The sequence below is a fragment of the Temnothorax nylanderi genome, unplaced genomic scaffold, assembly GCF_030848795.1.
Source record: "Temnothorax nylanderi isolate EJ_2023f unplaced genomic scaffold, tnyl_v1.0 TNYL_tig0066_pilon, whole genome shotgun sequence".
NCBI classification, from domain to species: domain Eukaryota; kingdom Metazoa; phylum Arthropoda; class Insecta; order Hymenoptera; family Formicidae; genus Temnothorax; species Temnothorax nylanderi.
The window spans coordinates 604331-621936 of record NW_027249128.1 but is presented as its reverse complement, the minus strand read 5'-3'; the positions used below and the strand labels follow the sequence as shown (position 1 = coordinate 621936).

Genomic DNA, 17606 nt, shown 5'->3' with positions numbered 1-17606 from the left:
CGTCCTCCGGAACTTGGACGTTGCATCAACGTCGCGGAATTCGCGCCCGAACGTGCGCGTCGCCGCGCCGTTTCGTTTTCGCCGCGAACGGCGAATCGTGTCTTATCCGTGTGATCTAATCGCGTATTCCTGGTAGCGCCGCCCACACGGCCACGGCGACGGCCCGGGTTCGGCGTTCGTATGCACGCGGTTACCGAATCCGGCCGGCGGAGCCCGGGCCTTTGACTTTTTCACCTCCAGACGGGATCATTGATTTCGGTGAAGGCCGCGGCGCAAAAGCGCGGAGCGATCCGCGCGCAAGTGGATTTGCCGTGCTATTTGCGGAACGTCCCGCACCTCCCTGGACTATTGAGTAAATTTTTTGTTTGCATCCTTGTTAGCTCGCGAACCTACGAGACTCTCACTGGATCGGACTTAGACTTTAGCTTGAATATTCGCGTATCAGTTTATATAAACGTTACATTTTTTTTTTTAAATTTAGGAAAACAAAAAACTTTTTAATCGGACATCACTAAATTTTCTCTATATAACTTTTTATTATCATAACATGTGAAAGAGTAAATTTAAAGGTATTTATTTTAATTTTATAAAATATTATATCTCTGAAGTAAGTCTTGTGAATTCATATCTTGAACCTACATATGGAAATAAATCTTTGTACTCGCGTTACTGAAATTGAAAATGCTGTCAACGATTATAAATGCCAGACAATCGTACCTCTTACCTCACATTCGACGTGGAAAAGATAGATGTCAAATTCGACACACACATATATGCCCATCTCAATGCCACTCGTGCCGGCCGTAAAATCTGTCATAGTGCGTGCGTGAGCGCACACGCGGGACACGCACGCGGGCACACGTGGAATGTAGTTTGGCCACATAGTGGCGTATGTACCGTGTGGTCATCAAATACTGACTTTGGCCATCAACTTGCGTCATCGACAGCCGCGTTCGAGCGCTGTCGCGGCGCGTATGAATGAAACGAGAAGAGGAGAGCCGTGTACGTACGCGTGTGCATGCGTACGTGCGTGCGTGCGTGCGTGGGCGTGTGTGTAGGGCGCGAGGCTCCGGCATTTAAATGGGATTTAAAATGAACATACAGCCGAAACGGGTTGCGGAGGTCGCGTTTTAACCGTGATCGACCGTGAGAACAACGATCGTGGCTCTAGCATTAACGGCGCGTCTTCAGTGTTAACAAAGACTATTCCATTTTTTCGCACAATCGACGATTCGTATATGTGTCTAAATAAAAACGACAGCGAGAAAACACAGACGCCGATGGCGACAATAATGGATTAAAATCTGGAGTTGCGGAAAGTCCTAAAGGCATGCAATTATTTTTATTAGCCGTGATAATAATTAATTAACATGGCTTTTTCCTGACGTAGAGCTTTACAAACTCTCACTAGCATTACAGTTTTTTATCTATGAACGTATACTTATCTAATAAATCTATTTAATAAACGGTTAGATGTAGAGATTACTATTTTATCGTATGTTACTCCAATATCCTAATTATCCCAATAAGGCGATAATTTTTACCACTTGACAGGGCATACATTAAATTTTCTTTAAGGTATATTTCGCAAGACGCGTCCCGAAGACGGGCACCGAAAGGAAAGGTCGAAATATCCTCGAAGACTTCGCGCGAGAAACGCTTCCTAATATTATACCTGTTTGTCTAACAAGGCACGATGGCGCAAAGCAAAGTCTTGGACATGCACACTCTCTCTATATCCTTTGTTTGTCGTCGGTGATATCTTTAACCAAACCTTCGCCATCCGGTTACTTTCTAATACGCGCGCGGTTCTAATTTTGAACGGTCGATCAGAGCTCAAACTCGCGGCTCGCGCGATATCGCGATCGGAGCTGCTCGCCAAGCGCTTATACTTAATTACGAGCATTTGAAATTATGTCAGCAACGACAAGCGAGTCTGTTTCGACTCTTTGCGTTATGCGTTACCGCGACGCGACTATATAGCAGGCATTCTATATATCTCACTGTTTCCATTATTTAATCCTGCTCGGCCCGCGAGCACTTATTATTATTTATTAGCGTTTATCAGTATTACTTTATCATTAGTAAGGATTGCTAAAAGCGGAATTTAATTAATTTAAACTTTACGCTCTGTAGGATACTTGCTCGGCCTCGACTCGGGCATTGACCAAGGTCTTTCAGCACCGCGAAAATCTACAGGAACAGGAAACTAAAATTGGAAGCAACACTTTTATTATTAAACTTCTCGTGCCTCCGCGATTGCGGTGCGCGTAATAAGAACTCGGCGTTCGCGTGATTAATGCAACTCTCTGATTCATATTACACGCTTTCATCTCTTCCAATCTTTTATGGTATGTTAGATAATTAAACCGCAGAACCGGACAACCGCATTTGACATTGAATTTTATGTGCTGTCGCGTGCGTGCATTTAACTGCATCGTCGTGCATCTTGACTCACGCCGACCACCATCTCGTAAATCTGAAAGGTGTTTATTTACTCGATTATACACGAAATGAACCACGCGATTATATATTAACAACGCTTTCGCCCTTGGGCGCAGCACAGGTGTCGTTACCTGCAAGATGGCTTTCAACGATATTCTATGCATCGTGAATATGTATACCGCTGATGAAGTACAAAGTCTATTTCTTCGTGAATTACGTACGTCAGATTAATGTATCGCCCGCGTGTGTGATGGTGTGGTTCAAAACTGCTCGAAAACCAGCGACACCGAGAGCGACACGTACGGTCTGTCGGTAATCCCACATGTCAGCCGGCTCGAGGACACGTCACCTTCTAACGCGCTTTCGCCATTACCGAGGTCATGTAGAAGAGGAACAATTGCAAAACACCTTGGATAGCTACCAAGGCCACCGTGGACTTTTTTCTTCCTAACGGAACGGACGCGTTATTCCCGGTGTCGTTGAACAGTTAATCGATAGCAAGGACCGTTATTGAGTTTACATATCGATTCGTTTTTTTTTCTTTATGGGATCGTAATCTTAACGAGGGATAGTGATCGATACGATTGTCTTATCTGTATCGATCGTAGAACGGGTAGGCGTTCTACGAATACCAGAGCATTTTTGTGTTTCAGTGATTTACTTACGATGCAGTATTTTCACTAGTTTATTTCGAATCGTAAATTTTGAAACTCATTTTTGTCATAATGTTTAATCTAATTAGCATAAAAAAAAGACTTCATATCGGATGTACCGTGGCGATGTTATCGCTGTTCTTCGTGGTTCGCCTAGATTCCTAGCGCAGTAAAGCCGATCGTTAAAACGTTTATTTATTATAAATTTGGTTCGGGCGGATTGTAAAAAAAATTTCGCGCTGTCGTACGATAGACTATTTAATGCCCGGAGTAGTCTCGATAACCGCTATGCTCGAAATGTTAGGAAACGCGGTCGACCCGAACGGTTTCTTAACGGGCAATATATGTCGATGTCGTCATGCTTAATTAATAAGGGATCCTCTCCTTTCCTCGAAATTTCTTGCAGAAGGTCCTCGACAAAAGACTGAACGACAGGGTCGACGGCATGATGGAGGCCGGTTTGGTGCAGGAACTACTTGACTTTCATCGCGGATACAACGAACAACGGATTAAGTCCAACACGTGAGTGCACCTCTTAGCATACTGTTGCATCACGCGGAATTCGATACAAGTTCAAGGATTTGCTCGCCTTTTCTCTCTCCTTTCCCGCTTAATTCTCTCAATTTTCGGTCATGTGCATAGATAATATTTAAATCGATATTTAAAGCTGATATTTTATAATCAGAGAGCATGTTTATAGAATTTTTTTAGTTAAGAATTTAATTTATAATCCATCTTTTTTATTACTAGATACTTATTATAACAAAGCAGACATTTTATAAAAGTGGGTATCATATAAATTACATGCGTGTCGAATTTGTGATGGAAATCCTACGGTCGACGATTAAATAACGATTGTTATTAATGCTGCGCTCGAAGCACGTGAGTTGATGCAGGATTTCACTGATTTCAATCAATGTCCTAATTAACTTGTCTTTTCTGAAGAAACTTTGCGGATACAATAAAAGTTTCCTTATTGCAAGCGGAGAATGTAAATGGAAATGCGTCAAGGATAACGAGTGGATCAATATACAAAGTTGTAGCGCTTATGTGATTCCTCGCAATATATAAAATCTCTCGATGCACATCTCGATTTTGTCCGTCTTAATGTGCCATTTATCATCCGAGATAATTTCGAACGTCTTTTTTGGTTTCAGAGATATTGATAAAATTCCTTCACAACGCTCTAAATGTAATTTCGTGCCGCGATTTACAGATATATACAGATAATTTTTACTCCTGCACGCAAGTTTTATTACTTTACGCCATAGATCTTGGTAATAAAATAAATTCTACTTTTGTTAAAGTAGAATTTATATGATATATATTAATTATTGAATAAAGATTCTACAATATTTACTTGAAACAAATTGATTATAAGCTAATACTTAAATATTAATTAGCAAACGAGAAAAGACAATAACAGAATGTTTTATTAAACGAGCATCAACTCTGAATTGATTAAGAAATCTATAAATGAAAAGATTAATTACTATTAATTAGTAGTCTGGGACCTCGCATATTCTTCTTATGCATATGTAATGTACATGAGTAATGTCAAATCATCAGAAGTCAGAGACGCGTTACTTCTTCGTAATGTTAAATAGCGAAAAACCTAGAATATAATCGATTTGCACGAATCAATAAAGCACGAATGAGAAAAAATTATTAATGACTAAATGCTTTAAAATTTTAAATTACGTTAGAGTACATTTCCATTTCAATTATTAATAGTTAACTCAATATATATCTCGAAGAAAGTCTATATCGAAATACGTCGCGATGCATATACATATAAGTAAAATATTCAAGTATCAACAAAAATCCTAAAGAAGTAGCTGACATCGTGAAAAGATGCTTTGTATTTTGCAATTTGTTTTGGAAACGGAATCAACGCTACATTCTTTAGCGACATCAGCTTTTCTCGTGGTAGTTATATAGTTGGAGATTAAAAAAGCCAATTTTTTTTTTATCGCGCACACGCGTGTCGTTGAATTCGCATTATAGATGCATGCTGTCGAGACATGTGGCTTGGCGACTCGTATTGCCGTTAATGCAGACATGTTTAGTGAATGGGGCCCCCTCTTAGTCGTCCCACCTCGCTTTCCTTGCTTCCGGAAGTCGCGGGCGTAATGCGGCCGGATGTCGGCGCGAAAATAAAGGAAGCAGCTAACCACGAGGAAAAGTATGGGCGCGCGATTACGTGCGCGTAGGGACGAGCCGAAAATTAATCACCGTCTAATGAGCTGCCGTCTTCCTTTTCCCTGCCTCTAGTCCCCTGGTCCTTCACAGAGAAGGAAGGTGGTTAAATGACTGAGACGCGGTTTCCCATAAGCTGAACTGACTCCGGGTTTTCGCCGTCTCGGAAACGCGAGTACACCATAGCGTGGAATGCTAATTACTCGACGAACCGTGGTAATTGAAAGACGCAATTAGCGATACGACTGATGTTAGGACGCGCGTACTTCTTGTGTACAAACGCGTGACTAACTCAAAGGTAAATACGCGATCGAACTCGACTCACGGGCGAGTGTGTTTGGCGGAAAAATTACAGTTTGGCTCACGTGGGACGAGCGAGAGAGATTCGAGAATACCAAAATTAAACATTATGTTTGCGAAGCGGGCAGTTCAAGTGATTCAATTCAAGTTAATCACGAGCGTGATGGATATATTCGGAGTACGGAGAACATAGAACTATCGATTGCAGAGATAAATGATGTGGGCGATAGAGCGTAGATAATAGCGGTAATTGTAAATTATTTTATTACGAACGAGATTATTGATCAGACGTGACAGGTAGTAAATCACGAGAAAGTACAACGAGTAGTACGGGGAGCATAGAGAAAATATCGCGCGCTTTGATTACGGACAGCTCGGTTCGGGAGAGGAACTGCGAAGAAAGTGCGGTCTGGAAACTAATTATTTTATTTTATCGCGATCTTTCGTAGCAGTGCGCCACGGGTGATAAATAATAGCGTGGCAGAAGTTCAGTCGCGGAAGAAAATCGGCGAACTTCCTTGACCGCAAGCCAGAAGTCGGTAAGAAATCGCGAGCGATCAGAAAAGACATTAGTTAACTTCGAGTTTACGTGTAACTATTCGCGGAACGCGCAAAAAGTTGTGCGGTATTTTTATGGTCCAGCGGACTTAAAATTGTTTGCACAGGCGTTTGCAAAAATAAACGCCGTAACACACGAATGCAGAATAGGATACGGAATACAAACTAGAAGCGCGAAAATTTCTTCGATCAACCTGAACCGGCCGAGAGACGTAAACTCTCTCAGAGAGGAAGTGATTCGTGATTTCCAGTACGATTATTTAATCCAGCTCGCATACTTGACGAACTTGCACGAACGGAACCTGCCGTTGTCTTTTCCTAGAAAGGAATGGGAAGTAACGCGTATCGCGCGACAGTGTAACGTTACCACTTTGCGCATCGTGTGTCACATTATACATATACTGCACATTTTTGTCCAACGTATATAGCACATTTTTGTGTGATGCTTCTTACATGAATATGCAAGTTAAATCTTCCACATCCTGTTTCTTAATAACTTTTATCTAGAAGATATAATGACATTTATGTAATAAAAGAGAAAGGTCTCTCAAAGTGATTTAATTAGGTTGATATTGATTGCCAATTTAATATCAATAAAATTGTTATTTCACAACGTCGGAAAGTTTCTCACGAATGCTTTATCTATGCAGCAGCGTTAATTAATATTACGCAAAAATATCAAAGCGTTGTACATTTTACACACACAAGTTACTCGTTAAGTTTTGTTACTTTACGGAGTAATTTAAAGTTGCTCGCACGCGAGCAAAGCAACTCATTAAATCACGAACTCCGCGGTCGGTCGCGGGCCGCGATCTTCGGTTTACTTGCCGTGTTCCACGCCGCGAGAGAGAGAAAGATCCGACTAGGTATTTACACCGCGTCATCGAATTCCGCGAGAATCCGATGGCCGCCGCGAAATATTTTGCTTATCGTTCGCGCGCTGCCCTCGCGAGGAAGATAAACGCGAAAGAAACCCATTGTTATTAGCACGCGATAATATCCGCGAAGTTTGTCGACTGTGCGATGTTGATTGATCGTTCTTAATTCGTTCCTCACCTCAGAATGTTCCGAAATTGATGTAGCGGATGAAATTAATTTGTAAGTGGCCCAGTTCTGTGTTTGAAACACGATGAATGTAGGTGGAATAGAGAGAATATTGATTTGCGACCTATTTACATATTTGAACAAGATTTTTGAATATTAGTTTGCAAATGAAATCAAGTTCTGATAGAACAGAATCGAGTTTTAATTTATACCCTAAATATAATCCATTAATAATAGCTAAATAAAATTTATACCCTAAAAATGATCTCCCTAGGAATCACAATAATGTAATACAGTTCTAATATAAGTGGCTCGAAAGTATGATCACATATTCTAGTTTACCATTTAATGTAAGAGTAGAGTAAGCGATTGTTACAGATTACTGTCGTTTAATTCTCGCTGCTTCTTGCAAAACAGCGTTGCAGAAATTTTCTCGATTCTCTCACGCCAAGTTATTCCTCCTTTCGCGTAATTCTATTTTACGGCTCCCTGCTTCCAAATATTCACGCTACTCTCGAAATAAATCAACAATCGATGATCACTCGCGAATCCGTTGTCCGGTCATTTCTATCTGACAGGCGACAGCTTTACGCCGATTCAGCGCTCTCTTCGTTCACCGAGATCTTTGTTATAGCGGGAAAGTCGTGCAATGCAAATAGAGGGGCATCGGTCACGCTCGCGTTTATTGCCGGACCACGTTCGCTTGTATCTCATTCGCGTACACACGGATGAGCGGCCAGCCTCGAGCTGTCTCCGATTTGCAGGTTGCGAAATAGCACCGTGATCTGCGCGGCGCAGATAGAATCGTAACGAAAAAAAAGTAGCGAAATAGCATGGGCAAGAAGGTATCAGCCATATCAGAGCAACCGCTGCAACAGCCAGATTTCCTTCCCGGTAGTAGAATTAATTAGACGATTAATTGATATCGTCGCGCGCGTTTGACAGCAAGTGTTATCGCTACTCGGTAAGTGTGATATATAAACCCGTAGAGTACGTAGAATATATTAAACCTAATCATGAATGAACATTATACTGCAAAATAAAACACATTTTATGCACACGCCACCCGTAGTCGAGTTAGAAATAAAACTTGTGGTTTAGTTGTTTATTTTTCGCATTTACATTTGGCTGTTTATTTCAAAGCCTATGACGCGTAGCGAGACGTAATTTTTCTTTGTTTTTTTTCCACTGTTAATAAAGTTGGCCGCGGCTCTTCCAACCGGTATGACCGGGAGGAGTCATGCGAGACGAGCATCGGAACGAATCGCTTCGGCGATCCTTTCCCGCTGGAAGGCGCGGTCGATCGCGTTCGCGTGCGACGTTCCTCTTATCGGTCCTCTTATTGTAGGCAGAGTCAGTCGATGTACATAGATTAGATACAGAACCATCAGGCGATAGATAGGTGGGTTCAATCAGTCTCAACTGCGAACACGTTTTCTCGTCTAGTTCGTCACAGCTGTGTACAGTTCCCTCGTCCCTCGCAATTTTTCTCCGCGTCTGTTCGCCCGCTCACGACTCGATATCGCTCGATTTTCCCAGCTGGTGGATAAATTCTTATCGGTACGGGTATGCCTTGTCGCGATCAATGCTTATAATATATCGCTCGACCATTATCATTAATTATATTAACCGGCTACCCGCGTATAGTTATACGTGCACATGGCGCGACGGTGCATCCGCTGCGACGGCGATGTAAATCGACACCGGCGGTGTGCACTTTGCAGTTGCTGTCGCTACGGCGCTTACAACGTTGGCGAAGCTGGTGTTGAGCTGAATCGAGAGAAGAGCTCGAAAAGAGGGCCGATTAAAGGCCGAAAATATCGACACGATTGCCAATTGACTTAAAATGCTTCTCGGAATAATAAATTAATAAAAATATAAATAACTGCCCTTGATGATAATTATATAAAGATAATAAAAAATAATAAATGCATGTCGAGATTTTACAAATATGCCACATTGCATAGTGTACGAGAAACATATAATTCCCATGTATGTTATCATGTAGGAAGAAATGAGTTCCTGATGCATTCACACATTATACGCCTATTAATTCCTTTTTCTCTCTCACTCATGAACAATACAAAATTACATGCAGGAGGAATGTCGCGGTGGTTTTCGTTCGTGTCATTTAATTACCGAATATATAGGATATCAATATTTGTTGCAATGTAATAATGGAAATATTTTTACGATAAAGTGAATTGTTGACACAATTTCGTAAAGTAGGTACAGACGAACATCTTATCGCACCTCATCATATATGTTACACTATAAATCTAGTTTAGAAATATCGTTAATGATAAGTGAGGTAACATTACCAGAGGGAATAGATAAATCCTATATGAATAGATAAATCTTCGATTTGTAACAAGATAGGATAGATGTATAATTGATCGATTTCTAATTGATTTTAATCTTTTAATATTAGCTTAATCTTATGCCCTTTACGACAATCAATTATTGACCGATATCGATTGAACCGAAACATGAAATAAGCGTAACTCAAATATGAAGCAGCATTTCGCCCGTTTTATCGACATTACGCATCATTATTGGAAACTCAGGTATATTTTAGATATTCGGTCAGAGCTTCACTGATAAATACTATTTACTTTAGCCATGAAGTTGACATATATCTTACCAAGAGCGGACGGATATCCTGAGAAATATTTATATTCTGTAATATACCATTGATATTTTATCGATGCAAAAATAATATTTGCAGAAGTTAGATAATATTTCGCATAGTTATTAAATAATATAGAGAGCATCTCTCGATCTCTTCGATAAATTACGAGTAATAATCAAAATTGAGTTTGTCATTTACGTAAATGGAAATTAAACGTTTCCTGCGCATATTATAGATTTAATTACGTCTGTCAATTACGGTATATACTCTTGATAGGTTAGATAACATTCCGATGAAAATGGCACGTGGACTTATCATGATATATCACTGATTATCCTGTCAATCACTGCCAATTTATACGTTGTACGTTCGACAAATCTTTAAAGATTTACTTAAAGAGATGTATATATAGATATATTTCTTTTACTTTAACATCTCTGTCAAAAAGACTATACTTTTTACGGTAATTAACTGCTCTGCGATTTGATCGCACATAAATTTGCTATAGATGCCTAATTAATTTCAATTATATCAACAAAGATACGCTCAACGGATAAACGGCGATCGAAGATTAGAAGATTAGATTTTTTAATTCGCGCAGTTCCGCAAACGAGATGAGCAGCATGTTTTGTTCAAGTGGCCGGTTGATTGCAATCGTGAAAGAAGCGATTAGAATAAGGATGGACGATTTTATTGGATGTCGATCGTATGTTAAAAAAATTAAACGCCATTATATTACGCTCTATTAACTCGCAATGATACCATTAATCGTGCAATCGCGTGCAATGTAACATACATAATCTTATTATCGAGAAGTGACTGTCGCGAGGCATCAATGTAAATCTTTCAACCTTGGATTGAAAAATTGGAAGATTGTTGAATACGTCACACTACGACAAGCGCGTGGAAATCCTTATCTTCCTGTCGAATATTGGTTTTATTGTAAAATTTGCACCCGTATATTAAAACATTTGAAGAAACAAATTCAACAAATTGGACAGATAAAAGATAAAAGATATAAAAAATATATTAGAGAAGATTCTTCGAGAAATAATTTGCAAGATAGAGACTGCACAATGTTCGATTAGCAAGTTGCATAACCAATGTTTTAATTCCTTCTCGGTTGAACTCAGTTCAAAAAATCTATCGGTGAAAGTTTATCGACAGACTTTTATAGTATCGCCGACTTTCATCTGCACGTTCATGCGCATACATTAAACGATTTTTGCAAAAGATTAAAATAAGCTGAGAGCTTTTTTGTTTACGATGCATTTTATTTTTGTTCACGACACATTGTCACTTGCATTCAACCGCTTTGGTCGCGGTAGATGTCAAATGAGCAGAAATGTGCGCACAGGAGGAAAGATAGCATGCTACTGTTTCACGAAGACCATAAATCCTGGCAATAGCGGCCGATTATCTCTCTCCTTCTCGCGGTAACCCGCGTTAACTCTACATTACGCGGTGGAGAAAATGTAATACCGCGCGACGTGCGGCGTGTAATGGCTGCCTGGCAACAGGTTGTAAAAATATTTTAGAGCGGTTACGTATTCGCGCGACGCTGATTGCTGACACTCTGTCGTTATCTTAATCACAAGCTCTAGTACTGTTACTGACGCACAAGTGCTATCATTGCTGCTACCAGTTGCGGACCATGGTCTCCGTCGTTAAATATCATCATGGCTATTATCAATGCTTTATTATTATCATTATTATATTCGTTTCGAGCAGAAATGCTGACAGTTACTTACGAATAGGAAAGCCAGCCTAATTATTTTTCTTGGCTGAACCAAGATCTTATAAATAACATTAAAATCTTGAAATGAATAATGCTACTTTCTCCGATAACGTATTTATGTACTAATATATCATAAAAAGAGAATATTTAATAACAATTAATATATGGTAATTGATAATATCATGATAAAAATGTTGAACCGAAAACTCGATATTTCATTAACTATCAAATCGTGTTATTTTATATGCTTATTCTTATTTTTACTTGTCTTTTTTCTATTTTTATACGATTATTTTCATACTTTCAGCGAATTTAGTACTTACGTTGTTATGAAAATGAATGAGATTATTAAAAATTCGCAGAAAGTTTAAAACTTGTTATCACGAAGCAAGTTTGCGTATGAATTACTAACTACAGAAAGTACAAATATAGAAGCTGCGAATATGCTGTGTCAATAGGAGACAGTCAAAAGAAATATCGGTATTTAATGTTCGAAAGGAATAAATTATCTCAGGCTTGACTTATCCTTTATTTGCACTGTCTTGCGGTCGACATCCCGATGCTTGAGAATTTGCATTCGGAACAAAACTCACACGCGCGGCGCGCGGCGCCGCGCGCCGTGGATCCGATTCCTCCGCGCCAACATGCATTTGGCATTGACACATGTGCGAAATCAGTGAGTCGTGCCTGCGATAGCGCCGGCTTTTTCCCGCCGTATGTAAGTCGGCGTTACGTCGAGCGAGGTCGTCTCGCGATTGCTAATCGGACGCGTGTGATAAGATTCGCACGAAATCGAAGCGTACGCGCCCATATTGCCAGTCCCTGAGCTGGGATGCGTTTGAATGGACGGTAAATCAACCAGCAACGTGTTTATCTATGTTAAACTTGCGTCAACTCGGAATATTTTTTTGTAAAGCGACGTTAATTAACACCGAATTTTTAGTAACGAGCTTGTTACTGAATGACGGGAGATCGGCATCTTTTCAGAATCAGACTTTATTTTAAGATGACTCTATAACGTTATGCGATAAGAAAATAAAATAAAAATCGTACCCTGCTAGTATTAGACGGTAAGCTTTTGCAGTCACTTTTTCAACCCAATGACATCGCGAGCGCTTCGCCCGATTAATTCATATCTTGCTTCAATGCCGATTCTTTTAGTGGGCAATTTTTAATCGAACTTCACTTAACGCAAACGCATACAGATACGCACGGAAATTTTGAATGATATCATACTTTAAATTATACATAATTGCAATATATGATGACCATGTCTGCAAATAAAAATCCTTATCAGCGTTATCTTTGCACTTCCTCTGCTATATGCGACGCATGGCGTTACGCAATTCGTTACGCTATCGAAATCCTAAGAAGCTTAAAATTCTTCATTTAACGTTATCGGAGCGATATATAGTTTATCTCGTTGTAATTCTGCAAACCGAGTAATTCTGCAATTAATTTTAGACTCAGACAGACCGTTATATATTTTTCTTTTCTTTAATTTGCAAGCACAACTTTTCAAATACATTTTATTAAAACTTGTAATGTTATATGTGTGAAAAAGAATTCTATAGTATCATTGAATGTAATTATGCATGAAAATAATTAGATAATTTTGGTTTTTTGTTATTTTGACTAAATTTACATTGCTTGCTGATTGATTTCATTGATGTCGGACTTCGGTTTTTTTTTTACTTGAAACGATTGTTATACGATGTAAAATATCCATACGTTGCTCCAACATAATTTTATTTACGGTACATTGTTATTAAATATAATCTGTTTCCTCGCTCTCTCTCTCTCTCTCTCTTTCTCTCTTTTATAGCTTATAAGCGCTTTACATATTTCGCTGAAATTAAACCGTAAATATATCCCTTAAATGGACTTTAAGCACGACCGAAATTTAAAAGGCCGTCCACGTTTAAAGATCGACAAAAAAGTCGCGCTCAATTTCTCTGATTGCACGATCGCATTCGGTACACCAGGTGCAAACATCCTGGTTGAGGGTCCAGGGATCTCGGTTAATCGATCATCAGCGACACTTTCAGCAAGACGGACAAGCGGGCGAAAGAGAGAGAGAGAGAGAGAGAGAGAGAGAGGGGGGAGGGAGAGGGGGAGTTTGAGAACTCCCTGTTGAAGGGACGGGGAAGGAAAGACCGGCGAACGCGCGATCCAAGAGAGAATGTTTACATTCCAGGTCACCCGATTACACGAAAGGCATCTTCCAGAGCATTGGTTTCAAGGAGTTTCACGCTTACCTTATACTATCCGAGGAGGAACGCGCGAGCGAGAAGGTAAGCAACGAGCATGAGATGGTTCATCGATACGAGCTACGTCCGCGTAGCCGCGTTTGCCGTTCGCCTCAGCAGCTGGTACCCCGGTTATTTTTCTGCCGTTAAAATGCACCGCGCGACTGGGAACGTAGTCTACCTCGCGGTCGTATCGCGGTATCTCCGTCTGCGGTTCTTCTCTCGTCGTTTTTACTCCTTTCGTTGCACAGTACTCTCACGGTTGTACGATGGATTTTTACGAATTTCTCCGATTTTAATATCGCGACAAAAACCATTCGCAAGAGTTATCAAAAGCTATCGATCCCGACGGCTCGACGAAATTGTACCTCCGGTGCAATTATAAGAAAAGAGATGAAAAAGGGACGAACGGGAGAAGAAGAGAGATATATCGCATTTCAGCGAAAGTTAAATAAGAACAGCAGACAAATTACTATTTTACATCTTGAACGTGTGACGCGAATGATATTTTTTATATAAAATTTTCACGCACAATTTTTTTTATTACTCGACTTTACATGGTAAAATTATTAATACAAGTAAAGTTGCGCGCGAAGAACAGAAAAGAATTGTATTATTGTCCAAAAATCTCTGTTTTACGTTTGAGACATGTAACTATCAATTTTTAAGTGAGAGATCGATATCTGACTAAATTTATACAGGGGAAAAAATTACTGCAACAAGGAATCGATGATTTAAAACTCGTCACTAGGAGATACGCAAAGAGGCAAGATAAATGGGTGATGAACAGACTGATTCGGCGTGGTGATCGACAGGTAATTCATTTACCTCGCCTCATCATTAACGATATACTTGTTTATATTGTAATTAGCAATTTGATTGAAATAACTCAATTTTTGCCGTGTAAATTATTTTTTCCCCACGGAATACATAAGTAACTAAATTGAGTAAAGTATAAATCATACGACCACTTTGCTTTTTTCGAGGTTCCCCCTGTTTATTCTTTAGATTGCACCGACGTGACAAATTGGGACAGTCGCGTCTTAGAACCTGCGGCAGCAATCATTTCCGCAATATTGCACGGCGCAAAACCCGAACAGCGACCACTAAACGAGAATTTCGGGAACCAAAAGACCACCGATAGTAGTACAAATATATGTAACTATTGCAAGGTAATTAATAAAGAAGTGACCCTAATCGCACTCTTAGAAAAGATTTCTAGATACAATACTATTAGGATCGAAATAGGGCCAATCATATTTAGTATTGAAAGAAAATATTTTAATCTTAAATAGAGGAATTCTTAAATCTAGAATAATTCTGAGAAAATTAGAGGGATAGCATCAAGATTATTTTATTCTAGATTTAAGAATTCCTCTATTTAAGATTAAAATATTCTTCTTTCAATACTAAATATGATTGGCCCTATTTCGATCCTAATAGTATTGTATCTAGAAATCTTTTCTGTGGGTGCGATTACTCTGATGCGATCGAAATAAAATTTTATATACATTATATATAATTGTTTAAACGTAATACTTTTATAATATTAGCTTCATGAAACTGTTTTGCTTTATTTTACACTCAACACATTACATTGCGCAAATAGTATAAAGATTTAATTATTTAAATTTATGTTAAGTTGTGAATAATCGAAAATTGACTTATGCGATTCAAGCTTTGTCAATATCTTTTCAATAAAATTGTGTCAAATGCTTCTATATCCCAAAATAAAAGATCTCTTTTGTTGATTAGGTATGTGAGAGAGTATTTATCGAAGAGCATCAATGGCAGGCTCACTTGAAAGGCGCAAAACACATGAAAGTCTTGAAAAAGAAGGAAAAAATAACTGAAGATGCGCAATCCCAAGAAAGTCAACTGATTAGCTCGTGACAAATATCAGTTTCATCAGTATTCGTTGTGACATTGCACGAACATTCGTTCTAGCGTTTATATTAAGCCATTGAAACTGTGATTATCTGCATTGTATTTTACTAATAATCATGTAAATAATTTTTAACAAATAAAGTTGTTTTTTCTAATCTGACGAACCTTCATTACCCTCTATAGGCAAATAGGAATTAACATTGTTAGCAGTTGCTAATTTGCTTATTAGTTACTGATACAACAGATTTCTGCCATGTCTCTAGTTAGTAACTTACTTCTTGATGGTATTTACAAACCGACTGACTGTAAGAAATTATTTCGTACGATGTATCTAAGAAATGTTTCAAATCAGACATCTTTGATATTTTTCTACGTTTAAAAAAACGTTTTTAAAACATCTAAAAATTATCTTTTATAAAACATTTTTTGTTTAAAATTATAAAAATTATATTATACAGAGTCTGATAAATTTATTTAGGACAAAAATATTTTCATTTTATAATATAAAAGATATTCTTTTATATAAGAGATAGGGTTTTAAAAATATTACTAGTGTTATTAAATAAACATGTTTTTTTATCATAAAAACTTTAATATAAAGCATTTCTTTATATTCGAATGAATACTTGAAGATATAGCGACGAAAGCCGAAAGTTTAATTTTTAGCTATCGACTAAAAATTTATAAATTTGTTATTTGCCACACTTATATGTGTATATGTAAAATTTCAAATAAGATTTCTGATCTAGGTTCTCCTTGTTAGACAACTCCAAAACATCACAATTTAATATTCTCTGGATTTCTAAGAGTCGACGAGATACTGACCAACATAAGATAAGACACCGAGCGAGAGTCAATAATAAAGTAAGTCACCAAGATATTATTAAAGACCATTCGTATTGGATCATTATCAAATAAAAGCTGATCGAAGACTGCTGAAGAGTAAAAAGTCGGTCAAAACGAGTATAAATATCTGTCTGCGAAATATCGGAATAATTGTAAATCGTAAAATCGATAGCTCTGTTTTATGATTGATAAAGTAGAATAAATAAGAATTAAACGATGTAAGACAAATACCTTTCAAATTATTATCCCTTGCATTGCGTTGGTTCGAATATGTGCGGAGACTGATATTAGAAATGCATAATGTAATTGAATAGTCAGTTGTGTTTAGTTATCCGTGCATCAGACGAACAATACGACCAGGAGTACAATACAGCCCACATGCACGCTGCTTCGATTGTACTACGTTGAAATGCGAAAGGATGCTCTTTCAACCGTTAGAGTGAAATTAATTCACGCGGATGAGTTTCTTCCGCTTTTCTAATAATAATAACCGCGAAAAGCGTAGAACCGTTACAATAACAATCGTTCACAAATGTCATGATTAAAGCACTGCGGAATCTTGATATATATATATATAAATTAGATTTCGTATACAGCTGAAGGTAGTGTTTCATAACGATCGTATGTTATCGGCGCTATTTGTGATAAGACGAGATAAAATAAAATAAAATTACTAGATATCAATAATTAAACTTGGAAATTTTTTTTTAAATAAATAAGATTTTCATGATTTCAAGGATTCTCAACTCGTATAGATCTTTACCTTAAAACGCGATAGATCTACGTTTTTTATTGCTATCGGGTTTACTGATGCCATATCGTAAATACGAGAAAATACACACCAGTATAATGTTTTTATTTTAATATATGCTGTCACGCGACGTACGTTCGAGAAGACGCATGCATCGGTTGCGTGCAGTTCGCCGTTTACCGAGTCATTGTACCCCGGCACGCACTAATCGCTATTACATATGCACGTTGCATTAAGGCAGGTCGCTTATGCACGTCGGCGAAGCACTTTCGAGTAGGAAGCGACTGGTTCTTTCTTCATCTTC

At 38.5% G+C, this 17606-nt stretch overlaps 2 protein-coding genes across 3 annotated transcripts in view; one reads left to right on the top strand and one right to left on the bottom strand.

Annotated features, from left to right (window-relative positions):
• Window positions 1–15860, top strand: part of LOC139773702 (tRNA dimethylallyltransferase) — a 70374-nt gene extending 54514 nt beyond the window's left edge. Inside the window, exons 5-9 of one of the 2 annotated variants that reach the window (XM_071708359.1) lie at window positions 3508–3620; window positions 13767–13863; window positions 14520–14633; window positions 14805–14990; window positions 15574–15860. In XM_071708359.1, coding sequence (XP_071564460.1) covers window positions 3508–3620; window positions 13767–13863; window positions 14520–14633; window positions 14805–14990; window positions 15574–15711 — 648 coding nt within the window. In that variant the 3' untranslated portion in view covers window positions 15712–15860. Of the gene's footprint in view, window positions 1–3504; window positions 3621–13766; window positions 13864–14519; window positions 14634–14804; window positions 14991–15573 lie in introns of both variants that reach the window. The other variant, XM_071708357.1, reaches the window with a different exon arrangement.
• The window catches only part of Mp (collagen XV/XVIII-type protein multiplexin), a 480457-nt gene that overhangs the window by 380503 nt on the left and 82348 nt on the right, over window positions 1–17606 (bottom strand). The window lies entirely within an intron of this gene.